This window comes from Saimiri boliviensis, chromosome 8 (genome assembly GCF_048565385.1).
Source record: "Saimiri boliviensis isolate mSaiBol1 chromosome 8, mSaiBol1.pri, whole genome shotgun sequence".
In the NCBI taxonomy this organism is placed as follows: domain Eukaryota; kingdom Metazoa; phylum Chordata; class Mammalia; order Primates; family Cebidae; genus Saimiri; species Saimiri boliviensis.
The window spans coordinates 41,704,013-41,725,564 of NC_133456.1; the positions used below are offsets into that span (position 1 = coordinate 41,704,013).

General features: G+C 37.4%; 1 protein-coding gene and 1 non-coding gene across 2 annotated transcripts in view; both read left to right on the top strand.

Annotated features, from left to right (window-relative positions):
- MORC1 (MORC family CW-type zinc finger 1) overlaps positions 1–21,552 on the top strand; it is a 168,890-nt gene that overhangs the window by 104,287 nt on the left and 43,051 nt on the right. Inside the window, 4 exon segments of the mRNA XM_074405314.1 lie at positions 12,863–12,928; positions 15,267–15,512; positions 15,693–15,764; positions 19,743–19,847. Of these exon segments, the coding sequence (XP_074261415.1) occupies positions 12,863–12,928; positions 15,267–15,512; positions 15,693–15,764; positions 19,743–19,847 (489 nt within the window).
- On the top strand, positions 685–897 carry LOC120367295 (small nucleolar RNA U3). The gene has a single exon (XR_005581705.1). It is a non-coding gene; the product is annotated as a small nucleolar RNA U3 (small nucleolar RNA).

Sequence of the window (21,552 nt, forward strand, 5' to 3'; positions counted from 1 at the left end):
AAGAAACCTAATGAGAAGGATGAATGGAGGGGTGAAATGATGAAACACTTAGCATGTGCCTCTATTAGTGCTCTTAGTGCACTGACATTTAATCCTCATTACAATACTATTATTATTATGATTCCTGTTTTGTGGATGAGGAAACCGAGTCAGAGAGAAATAATCTGCCAAAGATGGAGTTAGGAAACTGCAGAACCATGATTTCAGCCAATGCAGACTGGCTCTAGACCCCTGATTCTATTACTGAACTATATTGCCCCTCTGGCCAGCGTGATGTAGGGATAGGAGTGCATCTGAAATATAGGATTGATTCTTAGTTCAAAGCTGTTCAAAGGACTCTGCTTTTCTCATTTCAGTTTGGCTCAGTTGCTCTTCTGCGTAAGAGAAATTGAGACATTAACTGCTAATAGTAATCATAATTTCTTTTTCTGAGTAGCTCAGTCTATAGCGGGCAGATTTGGAAGGCAAAGTAACTTTGGAAAGCTTTATAGAAGGAGGAATGCTTAGGAGCTCTTTGAAGAAGGAGGTACAAGCAGCAGGATGTAGTGGACAGCTGTGGCCTGGCGTTAGGATCCCTGCCTTCAAGTCCCGGCTCTGTTGTTCATTAGCTGAGTGACCTCAGGCCTGCCTGGTGTCTGTAGTCATTGATCTGAGTATCCCCAGCCTGGGGAAAAGAAGAAGAAGAAGACTGTATTTTCAGGAATCATGCCTATAGGTCATTTCTGGAGAAGTTTCTCTGAACATTTAGGGCACAGGAAACCAGGAAGAGGAGGCGCAGCGTTCTCTCCTGAGTGTGGGGCCAGCGTTGCTTCACTGCAACTGGCCATTCATTTGCTATTGATGATTATTCCTCTCTTCCTTTGGGAGAGGAATAGGGAGAGGACACAGTTGAGTGGTTCCTGCTTTAACAAATAAAAAAGGCGGGGGTGGGGAATTAAGCTAGATGTTTACAAAGACCCATTCGAATTTTAGAACCCATGAATATTAGTTGTGAATCTTTTATCACAAGCAGTTATGTTTCAAATATCTGTATTTACTACTGTTTTGAATATAAGCATGATATTTCTGAAGCAGAACAAATTGTTATGCTACAAGTAATCAAGCTAATTGCCCTTTGCTCCAGTTTTTACCCCTGAAGCAATGGATCGGATGAGAGTCAGATCAGATGATATCCTACGATTCGTACTAAAGGCAAAGAACTTCTAAGAAAATGTGTCCGGACATTTCTATAGGAGAGTAGCAACCACCCTCTCCACACTCTTGCTCTTTGGGAAGGACCCTGGGTTGTAACTCTTACCCTTTGGAATATAAACAGATCTCTGGGGATGGGGAAAGATGAGACTAGTTTCTTCAGTTTGACAACTCTGGTCTTGTCTCTGGTCCCAGATTTTATTCCTCCCTTAAAATATAAACAGATACCTCCAGAGAGGTAAATGTCTCTGGAGGCAAATCTCTTTAGATGCCTTCTCCACTAATAATCAGTTGCAGATCAAATTCTAAGACTTGCTCTTTTAGTCCAGGCCCCAAGTGAAGTACATTTAATCAGAAAATCCTAACTATGTAGAAACATAAAAATATTTTCTCCATAGTCCCACAAACAATTGATAGAAAATTAGAAAGTATCATTCTTTACTTTCCAGGGCTGTGAGTCTACAATTATGGGGCTTTCTGGTAGAGAGCAGTGTCAAAATTTTATAGAAGTACTCGCTCCTGAGATCTACACCAGACAGACTAAACAAGAATCTGAGTCTGGTGCTTTGGAATCTGCATTTCTGCCAGCTTCCCAAATGATGCTATGCGTCACCGCTATTCAATTCTTCATTCCTGGTTTAAGGATTCTTCAGTTTTTCTACTTCCAGAGACAGTTCGTCTCATGCAGCTCTCACTGATTCTGTCTGTGATTTGCAGGACTTTCTGAACTCATAAAGAAATGTAATAGTCTTGCTGGGAGAAGTTACAAGTGTCATTTAAAAAAATGAATACTGATATTTTCAGCTTTCTAGGGTAATGATTCTTTGAAATCTGAAAAGATGATGATGATAAAAATGATGCTATCACTGGTAAACTCATTAAGTAACTCAGATTTTGAAGTGTGGGTTAACTGTGTTATTCAGATTTCTATTTTACAAAAATGCAATCAAAGATGTAAGAATGTATTCCTAAAAAAAGTAAATATGTGATTTTTTAAAAAATGTATTTTTAAAACTATAGGCCAACCCCAAAAGTGCTGCTGAAAATCTTCATCTGTTAGTGGAAATGTATCTATTAGTGGAAATCTCTGTCTCTAATTAGAATTAGAAGGACAACTTTTAGGGGAACTATTTACATTTTTCATTTAGCTCAGCTTCATTTAGTATACTTAACATGTGTAAATTTAGTACACTAATTATGTGTAAATTGCATAGAGGATACTTCAATAGATAAAAGAAAGTATCCTACTTTTTGTATTAATGCTTTAGAAAACTTTCATCTGGTGGGTTTTATTTATTTGTTTATTATTTTTTATTTTATTATTTTTGAGATGGAATTTTGCTCTTGTTGCCCAGGCTGGAGTGAAATGGCGTGATCGTGGCTCATAGCAACCTCCGCTTCCTGGGTTCAAGTGATTCTCTTGCCTCAGCCTCCTGAGTAGCTGGGATCACAGATATATGCTACCATGTCCAGCTAATTTTATATTTTTAGTAGAGATGGGGTTTCTCCATGTTGGTCAGGCTGGTCTCAAACTCCCAACTTCAGTTGATCTGCTCACCTTGGCCTCCCAAAGTACTGGGATTACAGGTGCGAGCCACCACGCCTGGCCCTAATCTTGTGTTCTATATTTTGCTTTGACCTTTTCACTTCAATTCCATTGGATTATTAAATTAAGTAGGCAAGTATTTCCTCTGTATCTGTTATGATCAATGATAAGTACTTAGCATTGTGCTGAGTTCATTGGGCCTTATGACAGAAAGGCCATTGCCAACCTCAGCAAGGTAAGTTTCAGAGGGAAAGCCAGGTGGGATCAGGGGAAATGGTGAATGGGAAGTAAAGAAATGGAAGCCATGAGTAATAAGCTGTGTTAGGAGGTTTTGTACTAAAGAAGCAAAGAAACATGGGGTTACAGCTAGAGCGTTATGTGGGGTTGAGGTAACTTCATGGTTCGGTAAAATCGATTGAACCTGGGAGGCAAAAGTTGTAGTAAGTGGAGATGGTGCCACTGCACTCCAGCCTAGGTGACAGAGTGAGATGAGACAATGTTTCTGGACTAAGAGAAAAAAGCCAGCAAAATTGGAGAAATATAGCACACAGGTGTGGTGGGACCTTTTTCACGTAGAGAGTCCAGCAAGGAGAGGAAGGAAGGATTACTAAGACCTAGCTGCAGGGTTTAAGTTAGGGCGGGAGGAGGGACATGTTTTCCTCTGAGATTGTGGACAAGAAGTTAAGGGTGTTCACACACACACACCTAAAAACCTTAAATTTTTTTCTACTATCTAAAGAGGAGGCAGGGTCATCTGAGTGAAAGATGCAGGTCCGATGTAGAGGGTACAGTATAGATTTGGAACAATCTTTGTGGACATGGATACAGAAACTAGTTAGGGAAAAGTGAAAAGATCATCCAGAAGAGTATGAGAACCAGGCATACTTCTTGTAGTGTGGATACCGTGGTTATATATAGTTTAAGCATCGCTGTTCTGAAAATTTGAAATTCAAAATAATCCAAAATTTAAAATTTTTTGAGTGCGACATGACACTGCAAGAGGAAAATTCATCTGGTTTTATGTGACAGGTTGCAGTCAAAACACAGTCAAAACATTGTTTCACGCACAAAAGTATTTAAAATATTGTATAAAATTACCTTAAGACTATGTGTATAAGTTATATATGAAACATAAATGGTTTTCATGTTCAGACTTGGGTTCCCAAGATAAATAATTATATATGTGCAAATATTCCAAAATTCAAAAAAAATCCCAAATCAGATTCCCATACTGACTGTCCTGGGAATCACTTCTGTTCCTGGGCATTTTGGATAAGAGATACTCAATTTGCACAAATTTTAGCACCTGGAATTTCTGCAGAGATGGAAAATGATGAGATTGATCCAAGACTGAGGATTATTAGGATAGCATGGCAGAGCTTAGCTGATGTGATGGACTATTTTTCTCAGGCAGGATTGGGAATAGAAGGGAAATCAAGAGGGGTATAATAAATTCAGAGAAAGGACAACTGTGGGAAAGGAAGTTTTTGTGTATATGAAGAGCATTGATAATAATCCTGAAAGAATTAGAAGAACTATAAATTATAAAGAAGAGAAAAGCATTTCAGAGGTAGATAATTTTTAAGAGATGAAAAGACTGAACTTGAGCTACCCCTGGAGTTCCAAAGTGAAAGCAACATGTGATAGAATTAAGGAAGAAGATGAGCAGAATCCAGATGGGTGGGAGGAACAGACCTGATGTCCTTAAGGATATGGTGCACTTTACTAAAGGTATAGTTAAAACGTAACCCATTCATTGACTATGGTAAAACCTTCTAGGTATAGATCTAATGGAGAAAGGGTGTTCAGTGCTGCTGTCTTTGAGTTCTTCCTCTGTCTCCTGCTGTGCTCTTCCAATTATGAGTGAATTTTTGCCTTCATCCTGTTACTAGAGGTGGTTACTGTGTCTGTTCTTGCTTCTGTTATTACCTTAAAATGTTTTATTTGGGGCTGGGCACAGTGGCTCACACCTGTAATCCTAGCACTTTGGGAGGCCAAGGAGGGCAGATCACCTGAGGTCAAGAGTTCAAAACCAGCCTGGCCAACATTGTGAAACCCCCTATCTACTAAAAAAGTTTTAATTGACCATAATTATTAATGTTTTTCTACTCAAAATGTAGTTGAGACGTCTTTGCTATGTTTTTCTATAGTATCTCAAGTTTTTTGGTAGAAGCAACTCTGAAGTTAAAATGAAAGAGCATAATTTATAGAAGTTATAAAATTTTTATTTACTCAAAATTCCGTTTAGTGATATAATTAGTGTCAGGATAAAATCCATTACAATAAAACTATGTAACGCAAAATAATTATCTTCAAGCTAGCACCTAAAATATTACAAACCCAAATAATTTAACAGAATCACACATCGTGAAAATACTCATCCCAGAGTGATACAAACACTGGAAGAGAGTATACACTGGAATTTAATATAAAGCATCTGAATGGTGTGATAAGTTCCAACAAGTAGTGGAGAAGTAACCATATTTTGAATGTAGAGTAGACTTGTGGCACTGTTTTGGCTATGAAAGAGATGACCAGTAGGCTCTGGAAGCATCTGTTTATCCTGTTAATCATCAACATTTTGTTGAGAACCTGTAATACTCAAAATCTTGTACGAGGTACTACAGATAAAACAAATGATTGGGAGTTTACAGTCAATCGAGAGAGACACATATGCCAACATATAACTATTAGACAGTGTGATACGTACAATGATAAAGGTAGGTGAAGTGTTATAGGGAACTTTTGGTATAAATATGGCTACATAGACTTAGCATTTCCCCATTCTTTTTCTGAAACTCTTCTAAGAGCAACACAGAAAATGGAAGACAAAAATGCAAACTGAAATTTTAGTCAAACTAGGAAACTGTCTTAGTCTATATTGTGATACTATATCATAATACCAAAAATTGGGTAATTTATGAAGAAAAGAAATTTATTTCTCACAGTTCTAAAGGCTGGGGAGTTCAATATCAAGGTGCTAGCATCTTGTCAGGGCCTTCCTGCTGTGTAATCCTGTGGCAGAACGCAAGAGAACTAAAGAGGGCAAGAGAGAGAGATTGAACTTAGAGCCTCAAACCCTTTAATAATTAGCATTAATCCATTCATGAGGATGAAATCCTCATAACCTAAACACCTCCCTTTAGGCTCAACCTTCCAACACTGTTGCATTGCAGATTAAGTTTCCAGTACATGCTTTTGGGGGACATATTCAAGCCATAGCATAGATATATATGAACATATTTCTTAGGGCTGCTCAAAGCAATCAAGATGATGCAGGAGCTCCACAGGAAGAATGCAAGATAAATTGAAGGAAGAGCCCAGTGATAGCATATCAAAAGAATGAATACAAATATACACTTAAACTGAAGAAAGATACATCTAGAGATGGGAAAGCTATAGCCTTTTGTCTGAAATAGCCAGCAGGCAACAGGAACCCTACTGGAGCAACTTTGATTCACAAAAGTAGATGTGAAATGCACAGGAAAGGACTCAAATAAGTCATAATTTGCAGAAGCAGTATTTTTTATAGCGTTCAGAAGAAAAGAAGCTTTCTTTGTGAAAAATAACTTGCCTAGAATTTTGCCTTCCACTTACCCTTTCTGTAGAAAACTGGTAAAGAGCTGGACCTGGAAAATCTAACTTTTGTAATGATATGTTTAAATAAAACAAAGTAGTATAGCATCTCAACAGATACACACACACACACACACACAAAGATTCCAGTACAATTTCAATAAGAAACCATATAATAATGTAACACATAAATAAAATGCCATAAGAAAAATGCTGAAGAATTCTAGCAAAATAAAACGACGAAAAAGAAGCAACTATAGCCATTCCTGATAAAATTTTTGGGAAAGCAGGAATAGAAGAAAATTCTCTCAATTGATAAAGGGCATCTACAAAACACTTGCAGCTAAAATCATGCTTATTAGTGAAAGAATCAATGTTCTCCCACTAAGGTCAGAAATGAGGCAAGGGAGTTTCCCTCTACCCCTCCAGTTCCACATTGTACAGGAGGTTCTAGATGGTGTGAAAAGAGAGAAAAAGAAATAAAAGGCACTCCGATTGCAGAAGAAGAGGTAAAAGATTTTTTTTTCTTTTAAGATTTGGTAGTTTATGTAGAAAATCAGATAATATTTACAGAAAGTTACTAGAACTACTAAAACGAACTTTAGCAAGGTTGCAGGATACAAAATCAATATATGAAAATCAACTATTTCTATATATTAGCAGCAAACAATTAGAAATTGAAATTGAAAAATATCATTTCCAATAGCATTAAAATATATGAAATACTTCGAGATAAATTTAACAAAAGATGTGTAAGACCTGTACACTGAAAGTTATAAAATACTACTGAAAACATTAAATAAAACAGATAAATAGAGACAGATTCTATGTCATGAATTCAAAGAGTCAGCATGGCTAAGATGTCTATTCTCTCAAATTGGCCTCAATTAAAATTCAAACAGGTATTTTGATAGAAATTAAAAACTGATTCTAAAATTTATATGGAGTGCAAAGAATTTAGAATAATTAAAATAACTTTTAAAAAGAAAGTGGGAGGATTCATACTACTTAATTTTAATACTGGTAATAAAACTCTATTGGCGTAAAAAGAGACAAAGATAGCAATGAAATAGAATAGAGAGTTTAGAAATAGACCCACACATACATGCCAGCCAATTTTCAACTAAGGGATCACAACGTTTCAGTGAGAGAAGAAGAATCTTTTCAACAAATGGAACCAAAATATTTGGATGGCCGTGTATTCCCCCAAAATAATAATTGATTATTTTGAATCAATTGAATCTTTATGTCATATACAACATTATTTTGAAACGGATCATAGAGCTAAATGTAAAGATAATCCTCTAGAAGAAATTATAGGAAGAAATTTTAGCTACCTGGTGTTTGGCATGTTTCTAAAATGTGACACAAAAAGCATGAACTATGAAATGAAAAATGTAAAACTTGTACCTTATCAAAATTAATGACTTTTGCTCTTCCAAATACATTGTTAAGAAACTGAAAAGTCAAGCCACACACTGGGAGAAAATATTTGCAAAACAATATGACAGTGTATTTGTATCTAGAGTATGGAGAAAACTTTTAAAACTCGGCCAGGTGTGGTGGCTCATGCCTGTAATCCTGATACTTTGGGAGGCTGAGGTGGGTGGATCACCTGAGATCGGGAATTTGAGACCAGCCTCACTAACATGAAGAAACCACATCTCTACTAAAAATATGAAATTAGCCAGGGGTGGTGGCAGATGCCTGTAATGCGAGCTACTTGGGAGGCTGAGGCAGGAGAATCGCTTGAACCTGGTAGGCGAAGGTTACAGTGAGCCAAGATCACACCATTGCACTCCGCCTCGGCAACAATAATGAAACTTCATCTCAAAGAAAAAAAACACAAAAAACCCAGTAATAAGAAGACAATCCAATTAAAAAATAGACACATTTGAGCAGGTACTTCACCAAAGGAGACATGCAGCTAGCCAATAAACATATGGAAAGTGTCGATTTCATTAATCATTAAGGAAACTGCAAATTAAAACCACAATTTGATACCACTCTACACTTACTAGAATGGATAAAGTTAAAATGATTGATTACACTATATTGACTTAGGATATAGAGCAACCACTGAAAATGTAAAATGGCAAAATGACTTAGGAAAACAGTTTGGCAGTGTTTTTTTGTTTGTTTGTTTTAGTCTTTGTTTTTTGAGACAGGGTCTCTCTGTTGCCTAGGCTGGAATGTGGTGGTACAGTCATAGCTCACAGCAGCTTCAAACTCCTGGCCTCAAGAAATCCTCCTGCCTTGGCCTCTCAAAGGGTTGGGATTAAAGGAGTAAGCCTAGTTTGGCAGTTTTTAAAAAGTTAAAAATATACCTATCATGTGACCCAGATAATCCACTCCTAGGTACTAGTCAAGAGAAGTGTAAGCATATGTCCTCTTGAAAACTTGTACTTATTTGCTTATAGTAAGTAGCTTTGTTTGTAATTGTGAAAACCTAGAAGCCATCCAAATAATCATCAAGAGGTGAAAGGACAAATTATGGCATGTCCATTCAGTGGGAAACTAAGTAATAGGAAGTAATGCACTCTTGATTCACACAGCAATATGTATACGTTTTTTTTTTTTTTTTGAGATGGAGTTTTGCTCTTGTTGCCCAGGCTGGAGTGCAGTGGCATGATCTCAGCTCACCACAATCTCTGCCTTCTGGATTCAAGCGATTCTCTTGCCTCAGCCTCTTGAGTAGCTAGGATTATAAGCATGCACTACCATGCCTGGCTAATTTTGTATATTATGTGAGATGGGGTTTCACCATGTTGATCAGGCTGGTCTTGAACTCCTGACCTCAGGTGATCCACCCACCTCAGCCTCCCTCCCAAAGTGCTGGGATTATAGGCATGAGCCATTGCACCCATCTAGGGATGAGTTTTAAAATAATTCTTGTAAGTGAAAGAAGTCAAACATAAAAAGATTGCATACTATGTGATTTCACTTAATATAAAACTCCAGATGATGCAGCTAATTGACAGCAAGAGAAAGCAGATCAGTGGTTGCTCAGGGATGGGACAGGGTTGGGAGAGGTGATGGGAAGACAAGGAAACTTTTGGAGATAATCAGTATGTTAATTATCTTGATTATTATACATATACAAAAATCTATTAAATTATATACTGGAATTTCGTGCTACTGTTTGTCAACTATATCTCACTAAAGCTGTAAATTAGAAAAAAGAAAAAGAAAAATGCACATCAGAAGGCAATAACATACACATTTATACATACATTTTTAAAAACTCAATGAAAAAAGTCGTTTTTATGAAAGAAGACTAATTCATAAATACAAACATGAAGAGATGCTGAGACTGTAGGAGACAATGAAATAAAACATAATTTGCAGAACTTAGTAAAAAAGAAACAATAAATGAAATCATACAGTTGGAAAGAACACAAGACAAATGATCATTTTGGTAAGCATAGTGGGCATATAGAACAAAGGTCACAAACTATTACTCAGGGGCCAAATCCTGTCCACTACCTGTTCATTTATTGCCCAGAAGCTGAAATTACAGTTTTAGATAATAAAGAGAGAAAGAGAGAGAGGAAAGAGAGAGAAGAATACACAACAGAGACTGTATGTGACCTGCCAAACTGTTTGTTATCTAGCCTTTTACAGAAAAAGTTTGCTGACCCCTGGCATAGAGGATAAAAGTAAAAAGCAAATAAAAAGAATAGAAATTACAAAAGAATTGCTTGCAATTAATGACACAGAAAATGCTAATGATAGAAGTAGGAAAGGGAGACAATATCTGCACAATTTTGAATACTCAGAGAAAACAGAATAATTTTTAAAGATAGAAATCAGGCACGCTTTTCAGGAAAACAATAAAACTTAAAGCTACATGATCGAAATGGTATACTACACAATGGGAAAAAACTGCCCCTGGAATAGTCAATAGTAAGACATATTATAATAAAATTACTTGACTGTAAAAAAAAAAATAGATTCCTTTGACCAACAGATAAAACATCAAGTCACCTATAGGGACAAAACAGTTCACTTTGGCTTCAAACTTCTCTACAAAAAAATCAGCTTCAGGTGATGAAATAAAAACTAAAAGATCCTCAAGGAAAGGAAGTATAAACCAAGACTTTTATATTCACCAAACTACTCTTCACAGAAAAAGCCTACAGGTAAATAGTTGTAAAAAATGGGAAACAACTCAAGAAATGGTCATGGTCTCTTTTTGAGGAAACTACTGGGGATCAAATTTCAAACAGCAAGAGATGTCTGAAAATTTTACAGCAAAGGACTGGATGTAAGCATTGACTGTATTTAATTAAAGCAAAAAGCCTAAAACTTATGTGACATTAGACACCAAACTGAATGTTAATACCCTGGCAATGTGAAAATAATTCAGCCAACATAAAGGAAGGTCAAGGGTGATAGAAGGAGAAAGATAGTTTAACGTTTGCCTCAACTGTTAAAGGAGACCAAAAGATGTCATTTATTTGATCTCTGCATACTTCTGAGTACTAAGGTTAACACTGAGAAGGATCATACTATTGATAAATATCAAACAGGGGAAGAAAATGGGGAAGGGAAAATAAAATTTTGCCACTGTTCAGAGTAGGAAATATATAGATCCTGTCTAAAGACAGAGAAAACTAAAAATATTACATAAAGTTATCATTATAATGGAGGTCACCAGAAAAAAGAAAATACAATGTATCATTAAAAACTTTAATTATAAAAGTGAAGGATAAAATAAAATGACTGAACCAATATCAAACATGTATGTGATATCAAAGTAGTTACAAGTGATATGTGAAAAAAAGAAACAATCGTACTAGTAATAGGAAACTTTAACTTAATCTCAGCCCAGGGATACCTAAACAATCAATAATAATAGCAACATACATATAATTATGTGTGTGTGTGTGTGTGTGTGTGTGTGTGTATGTGTGTGTGTGTGTAAACTCTGCACTCTCAAAATAGAGAAGGTATTTCTCTTTAAGTAGCCTTGGAATAATTGCAAGGATGACTATATGCTAGGCCACCAAAAAGCCTGGTGGAGACAATTATAGCAGTGTCTATCCAAATTATAAAGGCATGTACCTTTTGACCCAGAAATTTCACTTTTGGGGAAATTGATTAGGCATATTCACCCAAATGTGAAATTACCTATTTACAAGGTTGGTCACTGCAAATTGTTTGTATAGTAAAAGATTGAGAAGATCCAAATGTCTGTCAACAAACATGATTAAATACATTTTTGTACAACAATGCATTGGAATACTATCTGCTGTAGAAGAGAATAAAGAAGCTCTTTATGTATTAAAAGAGAAAGACCTCTAAGATATATCCTTAAATGAAAAAGCACAAATGCAGACCATGTCTATAATACACTACCATCTTTCCCTACAACAAAAAGTGGGAAAAGTTTATAAACACCCCCCCCCACATGCTTGTATATGATATATAAACAAATCTCCAGAAAGACAAAGAAGACAGTAGTAGCTGTGGTCACATGTTAGTGGATTATGAATTAGACAAGTGGAGAATGAAGTAGTAAAGAGGTTTCATTTTAATATACTTCTAAAAATGTATTGTTGGCCAGGTGGGGTGACTCATGCCTGTAATCCCAGCACTTTGGGAGGCCAAGGTAGGCAGATCACAAAGTCAGGAGATAGAGATTATCCTGGCTAACATGGTGAAACCCTGTTTCTATTAAAAATACAAAAAATTAGCTGGGCGAGGTTGCCAGCACCTGTAATCCCAGCTACTCAGGAGGTTGAGGCATGAGAATCGCTTGAACCTGTGAGGTTGAGGTTGCAGTGAGCCGAGATTGCACCGCTGCACTCCAGCCTGGGCGACAGAGCAAGACTCCGCCTCAAAAAAAGTGTTGTCACATGTGACTATATTACCTCTATAAACATGTAAAGAGAAATAATGCCATGAGGGCATAGAAGAAAGCAATTAATTCTCCCCTGGTGAAACAGAGGAGACCTTCAGGATAGATAATATTTGAACTGAGACTTGAGTGATGAGTGGAATTCGACAAATGGACAAGGTTGGAAAAGTCATTTCAGGCCAAAGTGTGGAAACATGAAAACAAGCCTGAGGAATAGTAAGTGATTGGACATCGAGTGCATTAGGGACACAGTCAGGGCCAGTTTACCCTCAAGAGTCCATTAAAGGTGAGGCCCAGAGCTCTGAACTAGAGTGCTGCTGCCTAAGGTCAGGATTCCTTCCAGACCCTGGACCCTGCAGGTGGGGAACAGTGGGACTTGGTAGAAGAGAGACAAGGGCTGTGGAGGCTGAAATGAGACCCAGTTCAACAGAGCGGTGCCTTGTTCATGAGGCATTTGATCCATAATGCTTCAACAAACTGTTGGATTTTTCTTGCACTGTCTAGTCACTACTAATCAGAACATTATTGCAGTATAACTAAACTTAAATGCACTCCTGAACAATTATTCATGAGGATTTGCTATCCTGACCCTTCTGTAAGAAATAAAGAATGCTGAATTATTACCCTATGCCAATTGAAGGTTATTTTTACTTACATTTGCCTTAATGGTTTGTTTTCCCATAAAGCCCCAATTTATACCAGTGGACAAAATCTCTGAGTTGACTTCCACCTGCCTAACTTCAGCAACTAAGGTGAGTAATTAATGTAGGATTAAGTAATTTGTGTCATGTTTCCCTGTGAAGGATAAGCCTTATCAAGGGCCAAAATGTCATCATGGTTTATGAGGTTCACACAGTGAAGCGCTGATAGATTTTTTTTTTTTTTTGACACGGAGTTTCGCTCTTGTTACCCAGGTTGGAGTGCAATGGCGCGATCTTGGCACACCGCAACCTCCGCCTCCTGGGTTCAGGCAATTCTCCTGCCTCAGCCTCCTGAGTAGCTGGGATTACAGGCACGCGCCACCATGCCCAGCTAATTTTTTGTATTTTTAGTAGAGACGGGGTTTCACCGTGTTGACCAGGATGGTCTCGATCTCTTGACCTCGTGATCCACCCGCCTCTGCCTCCCAAAGTGCTGAGATTACAGGCGTGAGCCACCGCGCCCAGCCGCGCTAATAGATTTTAACTACCATTTTATCCTTTGTTAGAGTGATACATGTTTATTAGCAATAAATTAGAAAATAAAATATAAACAAGATTAAATCACCTATTATCTTACTGCCTGCACACAATAGCCTTTTAAAATAATGTATTTCTTTCCAGTACTTTCTAGGGATATATACATATGTATTTTTTTTGTCTACTGATGTGTATTTGCCTAGAAATATGTTGTATATATAGTTCCTATATCATTTCTTGTATTTGCTAAATGTCATATTACATTATATTCTTAAAATATCTGTTCTTATTTAGAATTTAAAATTTAGAGAGGAAGATTTTTGAACCTTTAGTTAGAGCTTCTCAGTTATATCAGTCCCACACAAAAATATGGAACTCTATAGTTTTAATTATTCACATTTCTTTACAGGCAGTTGATGGGATTTACAAACTCAGCCAACCTTTAAATAAATAGATTTCTGATAGACTTACATAATGTATTTCTTATCTTTGGCATTTCTTTACTATTCATTTTAAATATTGGACCATTCATTTCCATACTGTCTTTGTGTGTGTGTGTGTGTGTGTGTGTGTGTGTGTATGTGTGTGTGTGTGTTTGCATTTTCACCTTTTGCTACTGTATCAAGGAATCAGAGACCAATGAACCCAGTAATAAGTTGGACCTCGTATAGTCTTATAATCCAACTCCCTCCTTTTATAGTAATTTATCTAAGATCACCACATACTTGAATTGCAGCACCGGGCTTAGGATGTACCCATTTTATAATAAATTATCACTAGAGTCTGAAAGCAAGATGAAGAAAGGGATTCTTCTGGAGTGGAAAGCAGTAAAAATCACCTACAAGTAACTTGCCATGAGAAATAGATTGTAACATGTCATTGTAAGTCCTCTGTAATAATAACATTGTCTCATGCCTTGAGATTCGACTTGGCCATGAACAAACTAGTATACTCAACCTTATCATAACTTTAAAAATGATGGTGGTTTATGTGAAGGAAAATGACAGCTAAAGAGTTTCATTGAGCCCTCAGCACTGTTGCGGAGAGGGTTGCTTGACTAGTGTTCTCCAAGGCTGTGGAGAATAATGATATGCTTAGGAAAACTAGAGTGTCTCTCAGTGCTCTGCCCTCAACTCCTCTCCTTCTAATACTTATTTTTGATTTTTTGTTTTGTTTTGTTTTTAGGTGGAGTGCAGTGGCATGATCTTGGCTCACTGCAACCTCTGCCTCCCGGGTTCCAGCGATTTTCTTGCCTCAGCCTCCTGAGTAGCTGGGACTATAGGCTTGTGCCACCACGCCTAGCTAATTTACGTATTTTTAGTAAGAGATGGGGTTTTACCATGTTGGCCAGGATGGTCTCCATCTTTTGACCTCATGATCCGCCCGCCTTGACCTCCCAAAGTGCTGGGATTACAGGCTTGAGCCACTGTGCCCGCCCTATTTTTGGTTTCTTACAAAAGAGAGTAGGCTCTTATACAAGCAGGCACATGTATGCTAGATCTCTTAGCAAATATATCTTTCACTGGCTGCAGTAGCAGCTAGCAAGGGGCAGGAAGCAGGTTGTGGATGTGGGTAGAGATGAAGGCCAGCCTTGTTTGCGGTGGGAGCCAAAGGCAAGTGAACCTCTATTGGCAGGAAGTCAGAATGCACAGTATGTTCTCACTGCGGGGACTTTTTTTATCCTTGAAGTCAGATTTCTTGACTCAGCACAACTCTGCAGCTATTTATGAATCAAATTCTGAATGAGCCATTGTGGCATTATGCATTTGCTAAAGTTGCTTCTAAGCTTTTGATTTTTAAACTTTTTATTAGTAATAAGAAATACCTAATATAATGAGGTTATGAGAGAAGTGGTAATGAATTATAAATAAGGTATCTATCAAAAATAAAAACATGTTTTTTGTTATTTAAGGAAAATAACAAAACCCAGAAAATCAGGCTTTTGGGCGATGACGTGAAGCGTGAATCTCTTTCATCCTTTCAGCTTTCAGTGAGCCATAGAGGCCAGAAAATAAACATAGAAGAGACAGACTCCGATGTAGCGCATATTTCAGAAACTAAAATTATGAAAAAGTCTATGGAGGAGAAAATGAACTGTCAACAGCAGAGACTTCCAGTAGCTCTGCCAGAAAATGTTAAACTAGCTGAGAGATCCCAGGTATTATTGTTGTTTATCATTCAAAAAGACAATTCACTCATTTTGGAAATAGCATTCAGTCAAGGTTTGCTTCATTTTCACATTTTAAGACACTTTAATTATAAAATATACATTGTAATGTGTGATTCCTGGACAAGGTCCCAATTTATAGTTTTCTTTCTGTATTCTCTGTTTTGAAAGAAAATTCAGATTGCTAATATCACCAGTGTCTGGAGAGCTCAATTGACTGAAGGGCCCCAGAAGAATGCCCAGGTGGGAAAAGGATTTAAAATTCATATTTAAGGGAGAAATATTCATATACGATAAATACTTTTAAGTTTTGAATTCAATGCTTTCTAGGAAAATGCTTAGCTAAATCATGCATATTGTGACCCTGCAATCAAGGTTCTGAAAAAATGGGATGTAATGTTAATGTATTACTAAGTGTTGAGAGTGATGTTAACAAATGCACCACTCTAGAATTTTCCTTTATCCAAATCAGTTTCTTTCAAAAGAATCACAACACATTTATTCTTACAAAGCTGCCAGTATTTAATTCTTTTTTGAGATTTTTCCCTCAAATTCAGTTTAGAACAATATTAATGCCTACAATTCAATGGGCGTTTACCCTGTGCTAGGTTCAGTGCTGAATGGTTATAGACATCATCTCAATAACTTTCATTTCGTATCTTTTTAAGCCAAAATTTACCACCTAGTTTATCTACCTTGTTTATTATAACATTTGATTTCGAATGCCCTTTTACTATTTCCACAAATTAAATTCAACCTTAAAGAGTAGAGATTATCCACCACAGAAAATATTCAAATGAACTGCTATAGGCTCTGAAATCCATAAACTTATTTAATTAGCAAGTATCTACTGAGTTCTGCCCAGTGTAAGACACTGCATTGGCTGGGCGTGGTGGCTCACGCCCGTAATCTCAGCACTTTGGGAGGCCGAGGCAGGTGGATCACCTGAGGTCAGGAGTTTGAGACCAGCCTGACCAACATGGTGAAACCCCATCTCTACGAAAAAAAAAAAAAAAAATTAGCTGGGCATGGTAGTAGGCACCTGTAATCCCAACTACTTGGGAGGCCTAGGCAGGAGAATCATGTGAACCTGGGAAGGGGAGGTTGCAGTGACCTGAGATTGTGCCATTGCACTCCATCCTGGGCAACAGAGCGAGACTCTGTCACAAAACAAAAAAAGAAAAACAAAAACAGATACTGCATTAGTCATAGTGGGAGGCAAGATATTTTAGGCATGGTTCTAAGGAATTATTTTGAACATCAGTTACATTATAGAAATGTCTCACACATTCCTTTATAATATCTTTGGCAAATGGTATACAGACTCTCTGAAATTCTTTAGTGAAAATCCTTACCCCCTTTTCTTAATGCTATTTTTGGCAGCTCATCCTCTTAAAAGTATTTCGAATCCATTTCCCTATAATTTTGAAATTTTTGCCCCAAATCTTTTCTATATGAACCAAGCCGAATCTGTTCACAACCTACAGAATTTCAGTTTTTTTGTTAATTTGAATTATGTGTTATACTTGAATGTTTTATGTATTCAGCAGATATTCGATCCTTGCTGTGTTGGAACTCCTGCATGTTATCACTTTATAATCACATCTCTTTTCACTCGGAATTCCAGAAAAACTCATTAGCTGTGCAATTTCAAGATTTGGGATTTGTCAGTTTATTGTATAGATATGTTGCATGCTCTAAAAACATACAGTCCATTGAGAAGTTGAGAGTGTATCCAAGTGTTAGAACAAAACATTTTAGACATTAAATACAGAGACTCACTCAGTATAGCATGTGTGTGTATGTGTGAGTGCATGTGTGCATACACATATAAAATGTAAAGCTATATGAAACAATATACACACACTTCATGTATATATATACACACACATATATATGCATATAGCGATATATACATATATGTGTCTGTATATATATAATTTTATTATGTACCATTCTGTGTGCCAGTCAAAGGGATTGTGGGCAAAACCACATATGGTTTCTGCCACCATCAAACTTACAGTCTAGTGATAAAGACAGACACCCAATAATTACAGAGACAGATGTCAACTACTACTATGGCAATTTTTATGAGACAATAGGATAAGGGCTTTTGACTCTGGTAGGACAGAAACATCTTCCCAGAAAAGATGGTAACCAGCCTTTGAGGATTAAAATGTAATTAAGTTAGTAAAAGGGAGGAAACACACTTCTAAGCAATGGAAACAGCATTTGCTGAAGAGGGAACATGGTGAATACAAAGAACTTTTAAAAGTCAAGTAATCTATGGCAGGAAAAAGAGATGGAAAGGGACTGTGGTGTGGAGGAGTAGGGCAGGTCCTATAAGCCACCCATAAGGGGTTTTGCATTTATCCTATAAGCAATGGGAAACCATTGAAGAGTTTTAAGTAGGAAAGTGACATGACCAGATTTTTCTTTAGTAAAGATGGTTTTGGCTGAGTATAAAGAAAGATTAGTAGAGAGCTGAGTTGTTGGGAAAGACGGTCTCAGGGGTATAGCCTTTTGGCCTCCACCTGGTTACATAAGAATGGACCTTGAGCCTGGGACACTTCCTTGGGACACACATGGCCTATGCTGGGTTTATCTCCTTGTGTGGAGCTATATTTCTCTGTCGCAAGCCCAATGTATGCTCTTTTATCTGCTTAAATGTGTGTGTCACATGAAACCTTGGTCAACCCCACTGCTATATCCATCTTCCTTGGGGAGGGAGCATGGCGTCTTTCTCCTGTAGCATGAGAGGGGTGCATGTAGCCAATTGCCCAGCATTGGCTGATGGGGATCCTGCTGGGCGTGGGGGCCTGATAAACGCTGCTGCAGTGGATCTTGCTTTGTCTCTTCTCTACATGAGTAAGGCATTGTTCCATCTCGTGCTTGCCTGCATTGTGTTTTCTTTGGCAACTCCAATAACCAAGATACAATGAGCAGAAGTTTTGAGACTCATCCTCTGGAACTGAAATAATGCTTAACAAGAGTGGGTGTGGGCAGAGCAGTTAGGAGACTTGTCTGTGCTCTGATGGAGATCGCAGTGGTGTGGGCTGGGATGACAGTGATGAGGAGGTAGCCCTGCCCTTTTCTTGGGAGGTAGGCTTTATTAGATACAGAGGATCATGTAGAGGAAAACAGCGAGAATGACTACACAATTCTGAGCTCTTTCACCAGGTTGAATGGCAATTCCATTCATTGAAACAGGATTGTAGAAGGTGACTGGGCTTTTGGAGAAGAGCATGAGCATGAGTTTAGCTTAGGTTGTTTGAGACTGCCAAAAGGACGTGCCAAGTGAAAAGTCACATATTATATGAGTCTGGATTTTGGAGGTGAGGTTTAAGTAGGAGACAATCGTTTGAGACATTTGCATACCTAAGGATGAGTGACGTTGAATGGGTAAGAAGAAAGGAAGGACTCCACACAAACTTGAGGAATTTTAGCATTTTGTGGCTACCTACTAGAGTACAGATGTGCACAGATGATTGTGAAGGAATTGCCAAAGTGCTAATAGAAGAAACCAGGAATGTGTTATTTCCTTAAAACCAAAAGGGGGAAAAGGGTGATTGGAAGAGAGGCTGTCATGAGGGCTAAATTCCGTTGAGGGGTCAACTCAACTGGCCAATGGCTGGAGAATTATCTGTTGTCTTAAGGATTTAGAGGTAAGAGGAATGATCTCAGGATTTTTTGTTGTTGTTGGAGTAGAAAGGGTAGAAATCAGATTATAGTTTGGTGCAAAAGTAATTGCTCTTTTTGCCATTAAAAGTAGTGAATTGACTGGTAAGTGGAACATGAAGAAATGGAAACAGATTGCATATCAGCTCTTAGAAAGATAAGCTAATTTCCCAGGCGTGGTGGTGGGGGTCTGTAATCCCAGCTGCTCGGGGGACTGAGGCAGGAGAATCGTCTGAAACTGCAAAGCGGAGGTTGCAGTGAGCCGAGATCACACCATTACACTCCAGTTTGGGCAACAAGTGTGAAACTCCATCTAAAAAAAAAATTAACCTAAGCAGCATGGAGTTAGGATAGCAGATATACTCTCAGTAAATCTTACCACATGCTTATCATATGCAAAGATCAGAAATTGAATTTTTGCTATATGTCCTACAAAAGTCTGCAGTAAGTAGAGGCAGAATGAAGTAAAGAGTGAAGGTAGTTTAATGTCTACCATTGATTGCCACTGATCATTGTATTTTTTTTGTTAATTCCTTGTTATAGGCCACTTCTTGGAAAATGAAAAGGAAGCAGAGTCTGAACCTTGTAGAGGAATGTCAGATACTGACTGAAGATGAGAACAGCAACAGTGATCCAGATATAATTCTGGTGAGATAAACTACACCCTAAGTGACACCTTGAGATTTTCATATTCACAGAGATTAGAGGGACCTGTTAGTGCCTCAAAGTAATGGAAACGTTTAGTTGGATAACCTAGTTTTTAGATACAGAAATAAGCCTCAGAAGAGTTTAAGTTACTTACTCAAGGCTACATAAATTAGTAGAGATACATCTGGAACTTACACACATCAACCCCTAGTCTATGGCCCCTTTCTTTTAGTTCTCAGATTAAGAAAACCTTGATATATATGAAAATATACAAAAATATACAAAAGTTACATATATGACTTGAAGGTCATTGTAAAAACTCATTCCCAAATCCAAAGAATATGAACCTTTCTATAATTTGTAAATTGGACTCTTCACCAGAAGGTGTAATTCTGAATTGACTTAAATTAGGCAGAGAAAAGTCTGTTCAAGAATTATGGGAATACTCCCCATTTTTTCCTTTAAATAATGTGTTCCTATTTCTAACTTGATAGTTGATATCAAAGAGTACGTATCTGGGCTCCTGTAGAGTTGAGTTGCTTTGCCCTCATTCAACCAAGCATAAAAAGCCCTTGGTGTTTAGGAAGAATTGATTAAAGGACTGACTATTTGAGAAATGCTTCATCTGTGAAGAAAACCTAATGGTGTGCATTATGTTATGTAGTGTTCTTTGTGTTATAATAAAAAACACTAAAAATAATTTATACATTAGAATTTAATGTCAGGAAAAAAAACCTATCTCATATTTTCTTTTATCTGAATATAAATGTTATTACTCATTATAGTTTGTTTTTTGCCTAAGCTTATAGTTAAACTTTAACCTACATAAGAGTAACTACAGTAGCCTGCATGGTTCTATTTTTGACATGATAAGTGAGAGTATTTAGAAAAGGACCAGGCCTCGTTGCACATGTCTTTAGGGTAAGGTACTTCAAAATACTATAAAGAATTGTGGATTAGGTTTAAATTGCACTTGTGCCAATGAGAAACACATACTTTCTTCGAACTTTAGCTTAACTTATGATAATGTCCTTCACTAGAAAATTATTGTCACAAGGTACATGATACAACTATAGTGAAAGTTTTATTTAAAATTTTTTTCAGTTTGGAAAATTTTGAGCATAGCGCAACCAACTCCTGTGTGCCCATTTCCCAGCTCCAGTGGTTGTCAACTCATGGCCAGCCTTGTTTCACCCCTGTCCCCTCCCTCCCCTCCTTACCCCCAGGCATCACATCATTTCATCCATAAATTATAATCATTTTAAGAAGCAATTTGAAGGGATGTTGAAAAGGTATAGAAGTGATTTGTGAATGGGAACAGAAACAGCCTCGCTATTAGCAATAAAGAACAACTAAATGAAAAAAGTGAACACCGAAGTATGTTCAAAAGGAAAAGGGTCAAAATTTAATCAGAGGCTGGAAAGAAAGACAAAACTGCAACTGGTGTTGTAGATAATGCCCCCTCTTTTGACCTCTTCAAAGCAAAATGTAATATAGTTGTACCTGCGAATATTACTATTCACCACTTGCTTTGCAGAATTTTCAAAGTCTCTGTGAGTTTTTCATGTAGCCCTTACTATGTCACCTCTCTCAGCTTTGCACAGAGCTTTTGGCAAGTGCCTTTTCATCAGTTAGATATGACATTTATATTTAAAATATTGTCTTTTTAGGTAATAGTTCTCCAGTTTTTATATTGCTTGTGTGT